Here is a 19,379-nt window from a genome sequence, read left to right as displayed (position 1 = left end):
CGCGGAAACATGACTCGTGAAGGGAGATGTTCAACGAGTGGCGTAATCAACGTGAGTGACCGAGGCGCCCTCGAGCAACGGGCGCAACCCGAGTCTCGGGACTTTGACGAGATTCAGGGTGATATAAGGTGTGGTCTGGTCCATCTCCGGGACTTGTCACGGCATTTTACGAGGCGCTTGGGCGGCTTCTCGAGTGCCGAGGGTGGAGCGGTGCATTGGCAGGCGGGTGCTAGGCGAAAAGAGCCTTAAGCCGTGGTTGCAATAGCCCACAGCGGATCTCGCCCTTTGATCTCGTGCGAGTGAGTGAGTGAGCCCCGGGCGCGGCTGCAAATCCGGTGCTGTCCGGCTTTAAGAAATGTCGAATTCCATGTCGTTCCTCGGCAGACGCCCAGGGCCAAGAATGTTGCGAGGATCAGATTCAGAGGGGACTCCATTTAATCTGGAGCACTAATCAGGCGATTGGGCTGATCGGACTCTCTCGTTTGCCGAATTACGAAGACGAGGTGGGCTAGAGACCTTTCTCAATTTGCAGTGCTCCCGTCGTAACAGCTAGCGTGTAGTGATCCTGGGCGCGGGTGTGGGTGAGGTAGTGTTGTTGGTGCCATGGTGGTCGCGGGTTTGCCGGTGTTGGCGTTGGCGTTGGCGTTGGCGTCGACCGTCGACATGGAGTGACCGCTGAGTGGATGCCAATTGTGCGGTCCACGAACCCAAGCTAGGATATATCGCACCATTTCAGCGTATTCGTAGGTCGGTCGGGTGAGTGTCGAGACCCATTTCCGGGGGAGGGTTCACAGTGTTTGCGCCTCTGTAGTGTGCTCGTACGGATACGCCATCGATTCGAGCGCATCGAGGGGGTTTCCCTTTTGCCTTTGGTATGGGACCTCCAGACGAGCAGGGCGAACGCCATGGATTTCCATCCATGACAAGCTTGGTATTAGCTCCTTGAAATGCGCATCGGTAAAAGAATGTGCCTCTGTGATCTGTCTGTTGTACGCAGTAGTGGGCTGGCCTAGGCTTTGTCGGACAGACTCCTGAGCCCTGCGGGCTGAGCGAGCATCGAGGTCTCGGCATAGCTTGGATAAAGGTGGCCCTGAACATGTTGGATGTGTCCTCCGTATTGGAACTTACTGCTCGCGAAAGAGGGCGATGGAGAGCGAAGGAGGGGGAAATTGCCATTGCGGCGTCTTGGACTCGTGGGTCTGGAGACAATACCAAAAGGAGGGGGTATGTCCTGAGGTGCATGCAACCATTTCCAGTCCCTTGGGAATTGCTGTCAGCCAAGGGGGGGGGGGGGGCTAGGCGCCTGGCGCCATGTCTCTCCTTCTTCCTCGAAGCGAGTTGACTAGTAGGGGGGCCGGTATGGGCAAGGGACAGGAGTTGAGCCGAGCGTGGGCAGTCAATTGATCCCGATGAGTGATTGTGCCAGATTTGTGCTGCGTTTGTGGTTATTGGTTTTATGGTGTGGGAGATTCTCACCAGATTGAGTATTGATGGAACAGATAGGAAGAGATGTCTTGATGGATCTGCCAGTGGAACTTGTCGTTGGGAATGGGAAAGACACGATGTGGCCTGTGCGGGCAACTCGGGCAGGCAAGCAGTGATGGTTCTTGCCTCAAGTTAAGGTAAGGTATCCGTAAGGTACTTTTTCCGTAGCTAACTTACGTAAGGCAGAGTCCTAGTCCGGCTAGGTACCGAAACTTTCGATCTGCTAGCAAGCAATACCTCATCATCAGGTATCTTACCTTGGCGAAGGAAGGTTGTATACCAACCAGGCGATGCAACAGCACTAAGGTGCACAGAATACGGATAGATCATGTTGTATCTGAAGATTGTGTCGTTGTTCCCATCATGACAAGGAAACCGGCACGGGGAGACAAGTAGTGTACGAAAGTTTACAACTGCCGTGCTCTTGCAAAGTTTGAACTCACCGGGCACGTTGGTCTCCACATCGTCAACCGCCGGCCCCCGTGTCCGTACCCGTAGGATGTCCGCAAGGGTAGCAGCGACCGGGGTTTTGGTAGGCAACACTTCATGTTGGTACCTTGCCTTATTACTCTGCATCTGTATTCGTACGGGGACCGTATCCATACTAGGTACCTTGCCTCGAAAACCTAATGGCGTAGCAAAGAACTTTAGCCAAGATTTGTCGGCGCCTTTGAATCCTCATCCTGAGATATTACGTTGCCTTCCTTTCGCGAGTAGGCAGGAACGTTAGTCAAGCCCATGAAGCGAGCGGGAGTCCGCCTCAACTTCTCAAGGGTTTTAGGTAGTATCAAGATACTTTGGGCAAGAAGCACTACAAACCTAACCTAAGGGAGCTTGGGGACTGGGGAGGCGTTCGGGCAACTTGAAAGTTTCCCGTCTCCTTCCTTATCTATCCGTGCCCTACATGTAAGGTAAGTAGATAGGTAGGTGGTTGGTACCTCATGAGCCAGCTTTCCGCAAGCGTCCCCTTCCCCTGCCTGGGTTGAGCTTGGAGGGTTCCTTCCTTCATCCTCGCTCGCTCGATGGGTGAATACCTCCATCCCTCCCTCCTTCCTTGCTCGTCAATGGATCCGAGTGGGAAGCCACCTTCGCCTGCCGGCCCCCCTTCCTGTCGCCAAACCATGCCTCCCGGTTTCACCGACAAATTCCAGAATTCCGGATTTCTTCTTCAGGGATCGAATCTACTTAGGTAGCACTCCACGGATACCTGAGTTAGGTCTTGGGGCAATGTTGAATGCGCAGGCATAGCGGGAACCTGGACGGCCCTTCCCTCTTTTTCTTTTTTATTTCATCTCACGTTCCGAACAGGGCAGGCGCGCAGGGTTGGGGTCCTTGTTTCATGCACTTGCCAATCACTCGTACGGGTACCTCTGTTCTTACACACTCCAAAGAGGTAGGATGTTCCTGCCCCAAGCTGCTCTCTCCTAGACGATTCTTCAACGCGCATTTCTTTTATCAATTTTTTCGTCCTGTTCACTGCCGTCTCCTGCACGTGCACCCCTTGAGTCAGGGTCCTTCCCGCCCGGGTTTGATCTTTCTCCAGTATGACTTACCTATACACTGAGCTATCGAGCCACCGAGCACCAGCTTACCTAGTATCTTACCTAACAGTATCTTCAATCGTTCTTGGGACTCATGGTTGTAACGCCTCGATCATCTCAATAGCCATGTTTTCTTGTCTCAGCCAGAGGCGCTTGAGCTTAACCCAGAATGTCAATCGCGTATCTTGGCAAGTGAGGTAGATAGAAATGCATTACCTAGTATTCGTCGTGATTTAGCCCAGAACCTAGGCCCTCAACTTGTCTATTGTGTATGCCTTGACTAAATATCGAGACAGTGAGATTCCATGTCAAGGTCCTGAATAAGAGTCACCCGCGGCCTTACTAAGGGTCACGATCTTGACATACGCTTATTCTGCCAAGAGACACAGAGGGGCCGTGATCCTCTGGCACCCGTGCACTGCCGTGTTAGTGCACAATCATTGTCTTGGGCTAGAGGTGAGATTATTAGCTAGCAGTTATCGAAACCATTACCTCATTGGGACTTAGTTGCAATGTGGGGGCATTTCTGACCAAAGTGGCTGTCGCCGGTCTCACGCCCTTTCTCCTGATATTGAACGATTGAGCACCTCATCGGCGCGCTACTCCGTCCGGACACGTGTGTGGTGTCTCGTTGCTCGACCACTGGAATGGGCTCCCGGTCACTGACGACTTTACCTTACCCGTCTCGCCCGCCCTCGGATCACACACATGCCCCGGGATTTCCGGTTTCCCGGCTCCGGAGTGAACCTGCACAACTACGGAGTACCCTAGTTCAGACCTTTCATTGTTCTGAATTTTGCCCGGTTGTTGTTGGTCGCTGCCGTAGTCTGCTCTGTTTATCAATTTGTATGTCTGAAGAAACTGTAAGGCAACTATCTTTCTGCTGGGTAAAATCCCCTTTCCCGGACAAAATTGTCCTGCAACCTTCATACACCCATAGGGACACACTGTCCATGATCTTGGCTTTAGCGCAAGGAAGAAATCGGACGTGTAAGTGCAAACGAATATGGTCTCTGTCCTTTCGCGCGTATGGACAAGGAAATACGAACATAGGCAGCCCTCCTTCATGAAGTAACGATGCTGGCTTGGCTAGGCTAGGAGAGGAAAACCTGGACCAGCTGAACGTGAGTCTCGCGTCTGCGGTACTCAGCATTCCGTGCAGGCAGTCTATATGCAGGTTGCTGTCTAGATCGAGTCGGAATATTACCTCGGTCACAAGCGTCCACCACGGATAGGCGAGCATGTGTGGGAGTTCATGTTCGCTTGCTATGCGGTGTTGTATTGCATAAAGCTGGGTTGCGTTGCGGCTGATGCCACTGACTGGAATCAGTCTTCGTGGGTCGCAGATAATACAACATAGTCATGCGCAAGTTTTTTTCTGCGCAATTTTCGTTTCCTCTCTCAGGGGGGTTTTCTGGCCCAAGTCTAGTTGCCTTGAGCAATAAGCTAATAATCGAATGGTAATCGGGTGCAGAATGTCTCAACCTTCAACCAGAGTAAGGTAGGATGGGGTATGCCCGCTGCACGGCGGCGTTCGGCGGGATCCAAGATGCAACTAGAATGGCAATGTCTCTTCCCACATGTCAAATGTTATCCGTACGAATGCCTTCTTGGCAACCCTAGAAACATTTTGATGGTCAGGCGTAGGTGTATGCATATACTCAGTCATTACCATGGGTTCTGAACAAAAACCCTTCCTAATAACAAGCATTACGAGCAACCTTTTTTTTACCTATCCAGCCCGCAAGCGCGATCCCCATGCTTAAGGTTTGATGCCACCCTACGGGACCTGCAGCTACCCTCTCGGATACCCATACACGGCATCTTCCCCGATGCTTCAGACGGACCAATCGCCCGGCCTGCTGTCATTGCTAGAGCCTAGAGTGTGCTGAGCCACCTGAAGATTGAATTGAGTCTATCCTTACCTTGGTGTGATAGCCTGGGGAAGAGAGAAAAAATTGCACGCGGAGACTCCCTCTGCATTGTGCAAGAGGAAAAGGGGTTGCCTTTCCACCTTCCCCGTCGAGGAGACACCCGCCCCTAGACTGCCTTGGGTAGTAGCTCGCTTAGATGTCTCGTCGCTTGGTACCGCTCGGTACCGCTCGGTACGTACCTCGCACCATCCATATGATGGTTGACTGTGGAAGGTAAGGTACCTTTGTGCTGTGGAATTACAATGTACTTTGTAGATGAAGCTGCTTCCTTCACACCTCACCGTTGACATTCAGCTTCTCTCCGAATACACAGTCGTTCCCACCATCCTCACCGAGCCGAACATGACGAGAGAACCCATACGGGCCTTGGCAGTCCTGATTATCTGTCACTCTGCGTAGGGCGAGGACGCTACTCAAGCATCAAGTGGCCTACCTACCTGAAGGCTGATCGCCCATGTCCTCTTCGCTTCGCGCCGCGCCACCCCAGAACTCTCTCACTTGTACGTATCTGATAGGTAGGTACAGAGGTACCTCACTACTTCTCTCTCTGGGCTCTCCCTCTCCCTCTCCCTCTCCCTCTCCCTCTCCTCCGTTTCGGATCCGGGTGCGGTGCCTCATCAACGACAAACCATCGCCTGTCTCAGCCTAGAAACCGAGGGACTTTTCATCCAGGGAAAACTGGGTTGCGTTGGTGCACGTTGACGACACTTGCGTTATTAAGCAGCATTTTCCCTGCACATCACTGCTAATTATCCAAAAGTGCTCCGTCGTCCGACTCTTCAATGCAACGCAACCCCAGAGTAACTGCGGCGTCGACCGGTCCGTTGCGACTCTTTGGAAGCATAACCACAACTGCCAACCATGCCAACCTCATGCTGTCCAACTGTCAACATGCACTGCACTTGGTTGGCGCTGTCTATGAATACCTACTCCGTACATACCTCGGTGCCGCCACATGTAGTCGCAGAATCCGCCGACGCCGCCGAGATGAGGGTCCCAGATGGAATGGAATGCCCTGGGCCTGGTGGCGGCCTTCCTTCTTGCTTACGGGCGGCTTTCCATCATCACCCTAGCCAAGATCTTCCCTCGCCTCGTGCTCGACAGTGCAGACACCAAAAGTTCCTCTCAAGGATTTCTCAACTACGGATACTGTATCTTGCCACTATGAGGCAAATAGGGGGAAATAATGCTCCTATGGCACCTCGTTTACGACTGCAAAACTGCAGAGGCCAAGACCTTCGGCCGGTCCCAATGACGGAGGATCCAACAACGGACGGGCAAGTCGGACTCGGAGCCACGGAAAACTCCCAGCTACCGACATCAAGAACGAATGGGGAGCAATCTATCCGTCCCCAACCGCAAGGATGGATGAACATGGACGCTAAACACTGAAGCGGGCCAGCGGCGCCATCACTAATGATTTTCGTTACGACACACAACCGACAAAGACCAACGACTGGCTCTAGCCTGCCTCTCTTTTCCCCCGGTTTGTTAGCGTCGATGCTACTGCCATTGACGGCTGGCTGGCGGGCTGTTACCGAGCCCGAAAATCACGTCTCGTTCTTGGTCTGTCTCGTCTTGCCAGTTGATCGCCAATCCAAGACTCTGAGAGGCTGCCAAATCCGCCGCCAAGACGAGAGTTTTGTCGGCAGGCACTCATCTTGGCCAAAGGCTCTGTCTGATTGCTGAATACCTATCACTGCGCCTGGCCAGTCATATGGTTGTTACTCTCCATCCTTCCCTCAGCGCTACTCCGAGATAGGCGCCTCAGATGTTCTCACAAAATCGAAATTAAGAGAGGATCTATGGGTTTGCAAATTGGCAACGGCCCCTCAGATCATACGATGACACAAGAACGCGAAGAAGAATCCGACTGAAGAATAATAATGGTTGATGTCGTTTGTTACAGCACTTGAAAACACGATACATGTGCAGATTTTGTGCATGGTTCGGCAAGCCTCGGTGCGGAATTCCTTCTCTTGAGCTCCATTTTCACGCCGAACTGAGCTACTCTCTGCCCTCGCTGCACGCTGCGCTGCCGGCTGCAGGCCAGCTCAGGTCCGGTCCAGATCTTCGCAGCCCCCGTACCGTCACAGTGTACCCAGGGGGATGGGATCCGCCTAATGAAGACATGCCGGACTCGTCTTATTAGCCTCTGCTATCGCTGCAGGGGATCCAACCTTGTCGTCATGGAGCCCGCAAGGACGTTGTAAGAACTACTTTAGTCCCTCCCAAGACAGGCAGGTAGGTACTTTTGCGCCACAGACTCCCACGCCGGATGGTCAAGTACCTTTTCCTTCTTCTCAGTTCTCACCAGTCCGCCCATTGCTTCATTGCGGTTGATGACCCGGTGTCGTGTCAACTAGAGAAAAGAAGAAGGCCAGCGGACCAGCAACTCTATCCGATGCACAAACTGCACAGCGCTTGGATAAACCCAACTCCCCGACATAATATATCTGTGCTGGGATTGGGCCGATTCACCCAGAGTTCATCCAAAGTCTACCGGACAATCATCAATCATACTTTATACCTACGAGAATCCGTATGTACAACACGAACATCCTATATGTGTATTGACAAACGCGGCCAACCCAATTACATACCTACTTTGCCTCTTCGTCATTTTCACAATCTCAGGCCTGACGTGATGGGTATCTGTTAGAGACCAAACCCCGCGCGGAGATCCACAGCCACCTCTCTTGGAATGAACCAACAACCGACACACCGTTCTCGTTATTTCCTTTTCTCGCCCGGCAGTCCGAGCCTATCTCGTTACGTCCATGCCGCCATCTGGGCTCATCCTGGGTGGGGCATCGTCAGGAAATATTGACCCTCATCGTGCATCCTTCAGACGTCCAACACGCAAAACAACGAAGAATGACACGAAGCACTCGCCGCCGCCGCTGCAGTGCATCGGCCCCGGTTTAGCCAATATCCATAGCCTGGCAATCTTGTCTAGCTTCACGTGTCTTTTGCCTTCTATAATTTGTCTTTACAATGAGCAGAGGCAATTTAAGACATCCGAAACCAAGATGCTCAAGGGAGTCATGAACTTCTTCGTCCTGCTCCGAAAACTATCACTTCTTCTCTTTTGGTCCATATATTCGTGAACACTTCTGCTTGGAGGATTCATGTCCTCATTCCAGTACAAAGTATGGTACTCTCTGTCACGTCGTTGCCAGAATTTGCACCCTCGTCAGACCTTGACCAAGCCTCGCACGTTGTCGCCTTCGCTGCCTCCCCCGTCTTATTCTTCCCGTGCCCCCCTCCCCCCCCCCCCGGCTTCCAAGGATCCCCAAAGCAAAACCCCCCTACCACCTCTCAATCATCCCTGACCAGCCCTCCAAGAGCGTCTATGTACCGGGAGCTCTCCCTTCGCGGCTTCTTTCTTCTCTGCTTCGCATGTCACCCCTCTGCTGCAACTCACCCCCCATCATCCACTCTCTCCTGGACCCTGGTAAACATGCAGCCAGGGTTCCCTCATCGAGCATAACTTGACCCAACTGCCCCATTTTACCATCGCTGTTCCTTATTGCGCTGCAACGCTAGGTACAGGCCCTATCCGTCAGACTAATGCCATGAGGGAATGCCAACTGTGTCTCCCTTCGAGATACGTACTCTACACTGTGGTGTAGGTATGGATACACCACAAAGTACATGGTCCGGAGAGATGTACAGAGAGAAAGAGAGAGAGACTCGTCTTCCCTCTCGCAACCATCGACGAGACCACTGTCCCACGCCATGCCGTCGGTGCCGACGAGACGCTAAGTCGGATTAGCTTGGCTTTTAACCCCCCATCCATGATCCTAGCCAAGCCGAAAAGATGGCGGAGACACGGGCAAGGGTCATGGAAGACGCACCGCACGTGTGTGCGCCTAGAACGAACGGTACTTCCTACCCGTCGTGTACACTTGCAGCACTCTATCGGTGCCCCTTCCGGCTCCCTTCCCCAATCTAACGAGCCAAGCCAATCCAGTCTGTTGGTCCTGTTCCTTAGTGTCTCCTTTGGGCCCCTCGGTTTATTTCACTCGCAGCTCGTTACGATGAGTGTGGCCGAAGGGGGGCAACTGGGGAACAGCTCCCGTGAACGTATATACATTTGGGTGGTCAATAGGATGTACATACCTTGAGGCGCTCTCCGCGCCTGCCCTACTGCTCAAAAAGCCACCCGGCTCCATTACTCCGTTATATCCTACCCTCACTCGCCCTCTTCTTCCTCCTTCCGTCCTACTTGTCTCTCCTTGAACGACCAGTCAACCACGTCCAAGTTTGATCGGATACCGTTGCCGACAAGAGACGTGAAGCACTTCTCAAATCAACCGTCTCATCGATCTCGCCATATCACCGACACTCCGCATTCCTGTACGAGCATCTTTGACGACCTTTCGGTCATTGGACTCCTCTCTCTCAAGCCACCCCGGACGTGGCATAAAACCTTAATACCAGCTGTGTGCCAGCCCGGTTTTGTTAGCTTGAATCTTGACCTGAGCAATATAACCTGCCCGTGCCTTCTCCCGGCTTTGCTGTTTGCCTGTCGAGGCCGTGAACTTCGACTCAACTGCATCCCGAGGTGCTCAAGGTCGCCAATGCCAAACGGCTCTCCCATCTACGGCATCAATTCGCCTTCTCAATGGGTATACTAGCTCTGGAACCTCATCCCCGTTTGGCCGCCCCAGACTCTCCGCCCGGGCTGGTTAGCCCATCATCATCATCTTACTCCTCCAGGCCATCTCCTCCTGCCGAAAAGCTCTGGGACGCCAGGTTTGGTCCCATATCCCCTGCCATGTCCAACTACGAACATGGCTCGGCGGCCGATGTGTCGACTGCCGGCAAAGGTGCTGAAGGCGGTTCGTCCCGTAAGGATTCGACACAAAGCGCTCCTCGCCAGCAACTGCCATCACTGAGCAGTCTGTTTGGACCTCCTCCACCACTCCGGCCGTTGCATTCTCCGCTGACCGAGCGGCCGGCCCCTTACCCGGCGACGTCTCCCTTGGACCGCCCGCGTATGCCGCAACCTCACAATGATCGCTCTTATGTCACATCGTACTTCCCGCCTCAGGAAAGCTCTCCAACGATGTCCCAGCCACGGAGTACCTACGATGCCAGGTACGACCACGAGAGGCAGGCCTTGCATGGCTTGTCCCGTTCCTTTTCCGGCCCTGGGTCACCGAGATACCGGGAATCCGAACATATGCGTCCCGAGTCGAGATCTGACGTCGGTTTGGGAAGCAAGTGGTCGATACATCATGACGCTGGAAAGCATGAGTACGCCTTGGTATCCAGAGAGAACCAACCCCCACTACGGGCTTCACATGACAGGATGTCCTACCAGTATTCCAGCAATAAAGACTCTGGCTCTTCTTACCGGGATCAGCGCTCCCCTTCCGGACCTGGTCTTTTGCAGGCATCGGCGTCTGCCAGTACAACGACCTCGGAAGGAATCCCATCGAAGGATGGTCTCGGCCCCAAGATATGGACGGGGAGTCACTTTCTCCCACGATTCGTTCGTGCCGCCGAAGTGCCGGGTGAAGGGATGTGTTATTTCTACGATGATGGAAGTCACTGCAAGACGGTTATTGATGGCGAGGCAGTCAACGCTCACTGGGGTGTCACAAAGGCAGGGAAGCCAAGGAAGAGACTGGCGATTGCGTGTGTCACCTGCAGGGAGAAGAAAATCAAGTGCGACCCTGACTATCCTCGCTGCGTTCAATGCGAGAAATTTGGCCGGATCTGCAAGTTCAAGAACGCGTAAGTGGTTTCAACAAGCAGCTCGCCATCTTTTCATTACTTTACTGACATGGAGATGGCTTTTACAGACCACGAGGTGGCCACAACACCTCCCCATCAACGCCTCCTGCTGAACCAGAGGACTTGAGGCGTCTGGGAGGCTCGGCCAACTCGAACGACATGCACCGACCTGGGAGCAACTCCAGCGCGTCTGTTTCTCCTCGAACCACGTACCGTCAGCCCAGCCCAGAGCCCTCGATGCCTCACAAGAGGATGCGCCTCGGTTTCGACTCGTACCCCTCGATGCCGAGCGACTCTTCCGCCTTGGTGAGCCGGACGCTCGAGACGGCAAAGGTCAACGCCTGGCAACACCGCCAGCCAGTTGAGCTCCCTCGGATCCACGAGGACGTGCTTCACCGAGTATGGCAATCAGACCCGTAGGTTTCCGACCCGCAGTCAGTTAGCACCGTAATCTCCTCCTTCTTCGTACACACGGACAGCACCATAGCCCTTTGTTTCTTGCCCAAGACACCGTTTAAATTCTAATTGACTGGTAATGCTCACACAAAGTCTCCAGAAGACCTGATGCTCACCTATAGCATCCTCGCCGTCGGGATCACCTTGTCAGGTGGTCCAAGAACAATCGCCTCCGAATACGCTCAGTTCGCACGATATGCGCAGCAACAGCTCCCACCCAGCCTTCAGCATGCGCAATCTCGACTACTCCTGGCGGTCTATTACATGTCTGCGTCTAGAGCCTGCGAAGCAAACGATTTGATCAGTGCGGCCATCTCGATAGACATATTCATCCGGTTGCCATGCGAATCGGATGTTTTTCAAAGTCAACAGGCTTCTCAGGCACCTTTCTTTTCAGCGCTCGGTTCGAGCTCGTTTAAAATGGCGGATCAACCTTTACCCTTAACAGCCTATCTCCTCCAGCTAGTGGTCATCAGGGGAGACATCATGTCTAGCGTCTACAGGAATGAACACGGTCTGCCCTCGGATGGAGAGCCAGCAATAATTGTTGAAAGCTCTGTCAGAAGGCTACTCAGCTGGCGTGGATCACTTCCTGGGCAGTTTACCTACAGCCCAAGCAATATGGATCTGGCTGCTCAGGCTGGGACCCTCAGCACATTCCTTACGATTCATCTTCTGTTCCACCACGGTCTCGGAAAGGTTCATCGACACTCGTACGCCTCAAGCCGAATCTCGGCAGCAAAACGGATGTCATACCTCTCGAGGATCCAAGAGGAAGCTAAACAGGTACTGCAGATCACGGGCATGTTGAAAGCACTACTCCAAGCTCGGCGGACCCTACTGAGCGCGCCTCCTCCATTCATGAGCCATGTGATACTGGAGGCTGCCGACGTTCTCACTGCCCAGGGTTTATTATCAGACCTTCCTATGCTTTTGGATCAATTGGCCGTTGCAAACGCGATAGTCGAAGCTGGCAAGTATGGTTTGGGACGAGGCACGAATTCATCGGGCCGCACTGGAACATCGACACGACGCTCTACGTCTTCTGCAAGATCTTCAGCCCGGAGCAACACCATCGGTTGGCGCAGCAGTGTTCGCCAACGGAAACGAGGGCAAATGCTGGTAAATGAAGGATCCGATGGACACGACATACTGGCCTATCGCGGACATTGTTTACACGCGGGGCTGAAAGACATACTTCCGCAACCATGGTTGCCATTTCTGTCATTTTCAAATTTGCATTGCATTTCACGGAGTTGGAGGGCGCATTTGGACAATTGCTATTTTTCTGCTTTTAACCCGAGATCGGAGAGACTGTTAACAGTACGGCTGTATATGCAGACAGTTGCTCTCGTTCATCTATGTAACATTATATACCCTGTATATGAGGATATCAATCCAAGGAAACAACGCAACGGCCGAGCGCAGCCGAGAAGAGGAACAGGACGTGTGCCCCATGTGGTTGAGAGAATATTGGCAGGCAGCCTATGGAGGACACCCTAGGCAACATGACATGTAAACACGATACCTACAGTATGTAGACGAAAGAGGGGCGATGAGAACACACCACCCAAGCACTTTGGCCGAAGCGCGCACACAGTCTCCATCTTGTTCTGCCCTATGTCATCCCTTTGTACCGTGAACACTGCAGAATGGGGGAGGGATCGGTCTGCATGTCTCAGGTCAGTCGCATGATTGGCATGCGGAAGGCGGCATGCGGTATGTGTCGGCTCGGCTTCTCAACGGTGCGTCTAAATCCCGGGATGCAACTCTACCTCAGGTACGGAGTACTTGACCATGATCAGCGGTAGACAGGAGCTGGGGCTGAGAAAGAGGGCGGTCTCAGCCGATACCTACACCACACGAGTAGGGCCAGCAAAGAGAGAGGAAAGACGACGGGGGCTGATGACGGCGGTCCTTTTTCGTTTCTGTTTTTTTTTTGCCACAACTCTCTGCAAAGTTTTTGTAACCTCGATCAACCTTCACTTGCACGTTCAACGGAACCTTGTCTAGTCTTGATCCTGCCTACGGATACCTGAGCTAGTTCTTGGCGAACAAAAAGTCGTTGGAGCGGAACCGCGAGCGAACCAACGATGACCTGAATCGGGTTGTCGGACCGGTGAGGCGGAACCACACACCGGTCGTGGAGACGACCACCACCACCGCCAGCTCCTGCTGATGGTGCAGAAAATACCTTAGCACGCAGATTCTGAAGCAAGTATGTACGCAGTACGTTGTTGCCCCTCGGCATCCCTCAGTGGAGAGTCCAATCTCGCGGTGCTGCACGAAAGCAGATACGACATGCAATGCAATGCGGTGTCTCTCTTTTTTTCTTCCCTTCTCCCCTTCGCTGTTGGTCTCGTCTCGGTACATACAAATCTGCAGATGTGCAGATTTTACTAGAGAGAAATAGGAAGAAAAGAAGGAGGAAAAGTGCCAAACAACTCAAAGTCTCAATCACCATTGCCCCCTGCTCCCCCTCCCTTTTTTTTCTTCTTCTTTTCTTCCCGTACCCTTGGCTTTTAGCCTGCTGGATCTTGGGGGAGGGATCGGTTACTTTTCTGCTTTTTTTCCCATCTCATCTTCTTCTTTGCATCTTTGCTTTCTCGTCCCCCCTGTACAGAGTACTTGCACATGCTGTTCTGTTGAATTTTCTGCATGGGTACGGTACGCGGAGGGCTTGGATAGGCGCGGAAGACGAGAGTCGTCGAGGAGTCTTGCCAGGTCAACGGTATCTGTACCCTTACTGTCTGCACGTATGGAGTACATGTTCACTTACAGGAAGATGAGTGATGGTAATCAGGAAGGGGAGAGAGAAAAGCGGCTTTTGAGAGAGGATGTGTGTGCTGTTCCCTCCTCCCATCGTCTCTCCCAAGTTCCTAGCCCCTCCCTCCATCTCATCCCATCCATTTATTTCATGATCCTAGTGGGCCATGCCATCCACGGACCACAACACACATTCCACCCTGACTTGCTCAGTTGGTCGCTCCCTACTTTAAAACTCCCGCTTCCCGAAAAGAGCCGCACAATGATTTGATTTCGCCCGGTTCTGGTAGTTTGTGTCTTGCCCTTGCGATTTCCCATGTCTCAATCCCCCACTCCGCTTCCCCCCCCCCCCCCCCCCCCCCTCCCGCCCCCCCCCCCCCAACACCCCCCCCCCCCCACAAGACCCCCCCTAATTTTTTTTTCCCCCGTTTTGTGTGTTTTTTTCTCCCCCCCCCCCTTTCCCCCCTCCCCCCCCCCCCCCCCCCCTCCCCCCCCCCCCCCCCCCCCTTCCCATACCTGCCTGCCGGCTTATAAGACATGGTCTCGGAAGCTTGGGCCATGATGTGCAGAGGTGCCAGAGTCAAGTCAGACACGGACACGGGGGATGGGAATAACCGGATCTGAGATCTCTCACACTGAGCTACGGATAATCCGCTGTTATTCAGGTAGTTGAACGGATACGGATCTTATGTGGGCGCGTCATTCTTTTTGTGAGCCATCTATCAATAGGTTGATTGCGAATTCTCCGCGCCTCGTGTCGCGATCGCCAAGCTTTTGGGGGCACACTGGGCTAGATGCCGTTGACTTCCGGGCCGTGGACTGGACGACGGGACAATCAGGAGCCTTTTGCCGCTTCATACAGTGCGCCGACGGTTTTGCTAGTATTTACTATTTCCTAGTCTAGGTCGGAGAAAGTCCTCTTGAACGGTTGCGCTCCAGTCGGGTGAGATTTGCATTCACTCCGGGAGCGATACCCGGTCGTTGTAGCTGGTCGTGGTCGGTGAAATCGAGATTGGGATTTGAGATTGAGAGAGAAAACGCGAGTTGTTCTTCGGCATCCCGTCGTTTAACAAGAGTGCAGGTTCAGGTCCAGCCCCCGGGCCCCCCAGCCTACTTCGGGGTTTCTGAATGAGATGCCGGGTAAATGTGCGCTGGATTGATGGGAGGCTGGCTCTGGTATTCAATGTCCGACCAACTCTTTTCACAATGAGGCCCTGTTTTGCCCATTTTCTCTGCGTCTGTGTCTGTTCGGTCTCCCACATTACCACGCCCCGGTCGTGGAGTCGTGGAATCCCTGAATATGGGCGGGTTGAAAATCAAATAGGTTCCATGGATTCAGGCCAGGGGTGAAGGGTTTCCCGCGCGCGCTATATGGATACTACACTACATACTTAGTGTCCGGAGCACAAGAAACCTGGAAAGCTACCTGCCCATTTTCTGCCCGTGCGCTGCTCGTTTGTCTTTCACTCAATCGGTTTCCCGCCCGAACTCGGTAAGGCCCTCTTAGGACGGTACGAAGTACTCCGTACATGGGCGATGGAAGGATCATGGTGTAATCCGAAATTCGGCTCCGAGGCGGATGAACTACCCTTGACGGGGGCCAGTTTGCGTTTTTGCTTACCTCACCCTCCTCCGGGCCTCGGGACTGACTACCTACGGAGTTCGCCCCCCCCCCCCCCCGGCCCCTTCTCACCCCCTGGAAACGGGCAGACGGGGTTCAGATACGGAAATTTGCTTTCACGTGCAAAGCCGCATACGACAGCGGGAGATATGTAGTATCGTAGAATAGAGAAGTTGTGTCCGTAGCGGAATGATAGGGATGTGTCAGCCGGACATAAACTTTGACAGTACCGGCCGGCCGGCGATACCCGTTCTCGAAAAGCAGGAAAACATCGGGGAACGTGGGGACTTTACAGGCCAAGGTGCCTATCCGTACATACATAGTACATCGGTACTGGACAGGTGGTGGGCTCTCCATCCCCCCGCCGGCTATCGGCCGCGCCAGTGAGAAATGAGGGATTACCTAACATTACCATTTTACTATGCATTACTGTGTAGAAGCCCACCAACAAGAGAAGTGATCAGACAGCCGCATGAATCGCATCGCTACGCGGGCGCCACAGAATTTAAAAATCCCCGCCGGGGGTTTCGGGTAGCCTTTTCGAGGTGTCCCGGTCTCTCTCACTCCCGCTCGGCGCCGGGGCCAAGGTCCGCAGCGAGCGCCGAGGGGGGCTTGAACTTTTCTGAGTGAATCAACTACCGAGAGGGAGATATGGATACCTGTCTGCAATTGCCAATTACCAATCTGCGCCTCATCTTGCGAAATTCGCACTCCCTCAACTCACCGGGGCACCTTTTTACGATCCCGCGGAAACTTGTCGTATTGTTCATCGTATGGAGGTACTCGTGCATCTGATGAAAACTGGCCCGTTTTTTTGGTTCTCTCTTCCTGTTCGATTGGTGACGTCGATCGCGGCTCTGTGTCTGAGTGAGGTGTCGCGGACGCCACCCACCACCCCCTTCTGGTACACGCGCGCCCGGCATCTCGTCGGAATCCCGGCATAGTAAAAGAGTGCACACTTGGCATTGCGTTGGCGAAGAGACGTATCCGGGTATCACATATCGAAAGGGACATGATGCATTCGATAGCGAGGGCCGCACCGCGTCTCACGCGAGGCCATCGCGCGACGGCCATCTCATCCCCGTCAGTGTCGTCATCAACGTCATCGCTACCGACGCGGCGGCGGCAGCAGCAGCAGCAGCAGCAGCAGCGCACCTTCACTACCAGCGTGAGCTTCTGGTCATCTTCAGCATCGCCATCATCGTCCTCGTCCCCAAAGTCCAAGGCAAGGCCACAGGCAAGCAGGCCATCGGCGCCTCCGCCGCCGTTCGAGCTCGTCCCGACATGTCCGTCGCCGACGTGCGAGTGCGCCGCGACGCCGGCGATGCCCGAGGGCTTGGACATTGACTTCAAGAGCCCGCTCAACGGCGTCGTCTCGGGGTACGCCGAGCAGGTGCTCGTGTGCACGGGGCAGGACGATTGGGTGTCGAGGATCGAGGAGGAGAATAGCGGGGATAACCTCGCGGCGGATTTGAAGGAGTTGTTTGGCCGCGGGGGAGAGTATAGCGATGTAAGTTTTTCTCTCGAGGATCTTCTCATTCTTCTTCTATTTCCATCGCTGCTGCTGTGGGGCAGTTGATACTTGGAACGCACGTACGAGTGTACGTGCCTCGTGGGTTTCTGAGGCCCAGCACATTCTGGAGCATCGTCAGTCATGTCTCTTGGTGCTGTAAAGATTCTTCCTTACGTCTCTCGTGGACCTTTATTCAAGACTGTATGAGAACACCTTGGGCTGACGGTAAGTGAAACCTCCCGCCAAACCAACAGCCCTGGCACAACATCTCAACCCTAAACGCCTCTTTCCCCTCCTCCGTGCCCCGACGGAGCGAGCTGCAGACCACGAGCGCCTACCTCCTCCCGAGCTTCAAGTACGTGCCCTTCTTACCGCGCGTCAGCTTCGACAGCGTCCAGGCCCTCGCAAAGGGCTACCTGCTGCCCGAGAAGCTGCACAAGATGCACGACGGGAGCCTGTCGCCCGTCCACCGCGACCGGCTGACGCGCAAGGAGGCCTACCGGTCGCTGCTGTACGGGGTTCGGGACGTGGAGGAGGTGCTGGTTTTGATTTGCGGGCACGGCGGGCGGGATATGCGGTGCGGCGTCATGGGGCCCGTGTTGAGGGACGAGTTTGAGAGGAGGTTTGAGGGGGTTGGGGTTGGTGTTTTGAGGGGACCTGTTGTGGTCGATGAGACTGGTGAGGGGGCCGGGAGGATTGCGGCGCCTGAGGCGTCTGAGGACGGTGAGAGGAGGTGTCAGAAAATGTCGGCGAGGGTTGGGTTGATTAGCCATATTGGCGGGCACAAGTTTGCGGGGAATATCATTATCTATATCCCGCCCGGGCAGCTTATGGCTAATGGGGAGAAGCATCCTCTGGCCGGGAAGGGGATCTGGTATGGTCGGGTTGAGCCGAAGCACGTTGAGGGTATCGTCAACGAGACGGTTCTCGGGGGCCGAGTCGTTGCTGACATGTTTCGGGGTGGTATTGATGAGGATCGAAAGATCATCAGACTTTGATAGAGGGGATGTGTCTGCATAGGGAAGCTGGCTGGGTGTAAGAGTTGCTTGTATCATAACATAGAGCGTGGGACATCTCCACGACGGCACAGGGGGTTTCATGATTTTCAGACTTGGTAGAGATTTAAGCATCCTAGGCGCAGACTTTCTAGGTTCATATGAGAGACTTCAAGGGCAGAAACACCATCATCATCAAGACCGCCTACGAGATGCTCAGATGCTATATAACCAGGGCTCTCGACCTCTTCTCCATACCTTCGCACAAAGATAGTTTTCTGGTTTCATTAAGATAGAGGAAGACGCAGTTCCTTGCGCTCTGTGGCAGAGAGGTCGTTCTACTTGATGCCAGTTCTTGAGCCCAAGGTCGGTGGCTGCTATCGAGCAAGATCGAGGCGTCCTTCACGCTACGATACTCGTGCCCCGAACGTATTCGTGAGTGAACATTCTCTGGTAACTCCGTGAGGAGTGATATGAGACTATGAAGGGTGATTTGAGACCGTAAAGGGTGATGTGAGGCCCTGAAGAGTGGTGTAAGGTCATAAAGAGTGATGTGAGATCGTTCAATTAGCTTAAACTAATGACAACGATAAACTTCAGAGCCAATAGTAAGGTTTAACTTGCTCAAAAGCACAATCAGCCCGCAGCCAGCCTTTCAGAAATGTTATTCTAGGGCCATGGCGTTGAGAAAGAAAATGCTGACACGAACAAAAAACGTCGAGATCCTGCTACAATAAGCTCTAACGGGAAAAAATAACAGGAGAATACTAAGAAGCATAATGACTGTAAAAACACGTCGACTCTCTATCTAAAATGCAACTTTTCAGAACCACCTTCGCCTTCCCCCTATAGTACTCGTCCTTACGCACGTATTAGTGAGTATAGAGTATCCTTGAACACCGAGAAGGGAGGAGTCAAGCTTTTGGAATTGAGGCTGTGGTTGTCTGCTCAGCCCTCTGTCAGAGCTGCAAACTTTCACATATCACAAACGCCATTGATCAGTCATCCGGTTCCAAGGCTTGTCAGTTCAATGGACAACAGATCGTTGCCCATATTAATCTATAGACGGGGTTCTATGCTCTGCTCGCGTGATTTGAGACCATGGCTGAGCTGGAATGAGAGATTCAGTGTGTGACCTCATAAGATCACTTACACCTACCTACAGCAGTATGAGAGCCAGATATCAAGTACCACAATCTCAGTACTTGATAGAATGCTCCTATGGGATCTCGTTCGAACTTAACGATCTGGGGCAGCGTTCTCCTCAGAAAACAGCATTCACACAAGCTAGTCAGGGACGACAAAGAGATCATCCTGAGC

General features: G+C 53.5%; 5 protein-coding genes across 5 annotated transcripts; 4 read left to right on the top strand and 1 right to left on the bottom strand.

Moving 5' to 3' along the window:
* Positions 1 to 245: 245 nt before the first annotated feature.
* Positions 246 to 665, bottom strand: CABS01_08660 (uncharacterized protein; the record flags this gene model as incomplete). Its single annotated transcript, XM_060542019.1, has 2 exons — positions 246 to 346; positions 548 to 665. 2 exons carry the CDS (start codon positions 663 to 665, stop codon positions 246 to 248), a joined length of 219 nt encoding a protein of 72 aa, XP_060400909.1.
* A 7,075-nt stretch (positions 666 to 7,740) lies between these two features.
* On the top strand, positions 7,741 to 8,070 carry CABS01_08659 (uncharacterized protein; the record flags this gene model as incomplete). Its single annotated transcript, XM_060542018.1, has 1 exon — positions 7,741 to 8,070. One exon carries the CDS (start codon positions 7,741 to 7,743, stop codon positions 8,068 to 8,070), a length of 330 nt encoding a protein of 109 aa, XP_060400908.1.
* Positions 8,071 to 9,590: 1,520 nt separating this feature from the next.
* On the top strand, positions 9,591 to 12,290 carry CABS01_08658 (fungal specific transcription factor; the record flags this gene model as incomplete). The annotated part of the gene is made up of 4 exons (XM_060542017.1): positions 9,591 to 10,708; positions 10,777 to 11,107; positions 11,258 to 12,146; positions 12,217 to 12,290. 4 exons carry the CDS (start codon positions 9,591 to 9,593, stop codon positions 12,288 to 12,290), a joined length of 2,412 nt encoding a protein of 803 aa, XP_060400907.1.
* A 1,180-nt stretch (positions 12,291 to 13,470) lies between these two features.
* CABS01_08657 (uncharacterized protein) lies at positions 13,471 to 13,953 on the top strand (the record flags this gene model as incomplete). The annotated part of the gene is made up of 1 exon (XM_060542016.1): positions 13,471 to 13,953. The coding sequence occupies one exon, from the start codon at positions 13,471 to 13,473 to the stop codon at positions 13,951 to 13,953; it is 483 nt and encodes a 160-aa protein (XP_060400906.1).
* A 2,610-nt stretch (positions 13,954 to 16,563) lies between these two features.
* Positions 16,564 to 18,062, top strand: CABS01_08656 (uncharacterized protein; the record flags this gene model as incomplete). Its single annotated transcript, XM_060542015.1, has 2 exons — positions 16,564 to 17,061; positions 17,319 to 18,062. The coding sequence occupies 2 exons, from the start codon at positions 16,564 to 16,566 to the stop codon at positions 18,060 to 18,062; spliced, it is 1,242 nt and encodes a 413-aa protein (XP_060400905.1).
* Positions 18,063 to 19,379: the final 1,317 nt, after the last annotated feature.

This window comes from Colletotrichum abscissum (assembly GCF_030869225.1).
Source record: "Colletotrichum abscissum strain IMI 504890 chromosome Unknown Scaffold_20.1, whole genome shotgun sequence".
Taxonomy (NCBI): Eukaryota; Fungi; Ascomycota; class Sordariomycetes; order Glomerellales; family Glomerellaceae; genus Colletotrichum; species Colletotrichum abscissum.
The sequence above is the reverse complement of the archived record's forward strand: the minus strand, read 5'-3'. Positions and strand labels throughout refer to the sequence as shown.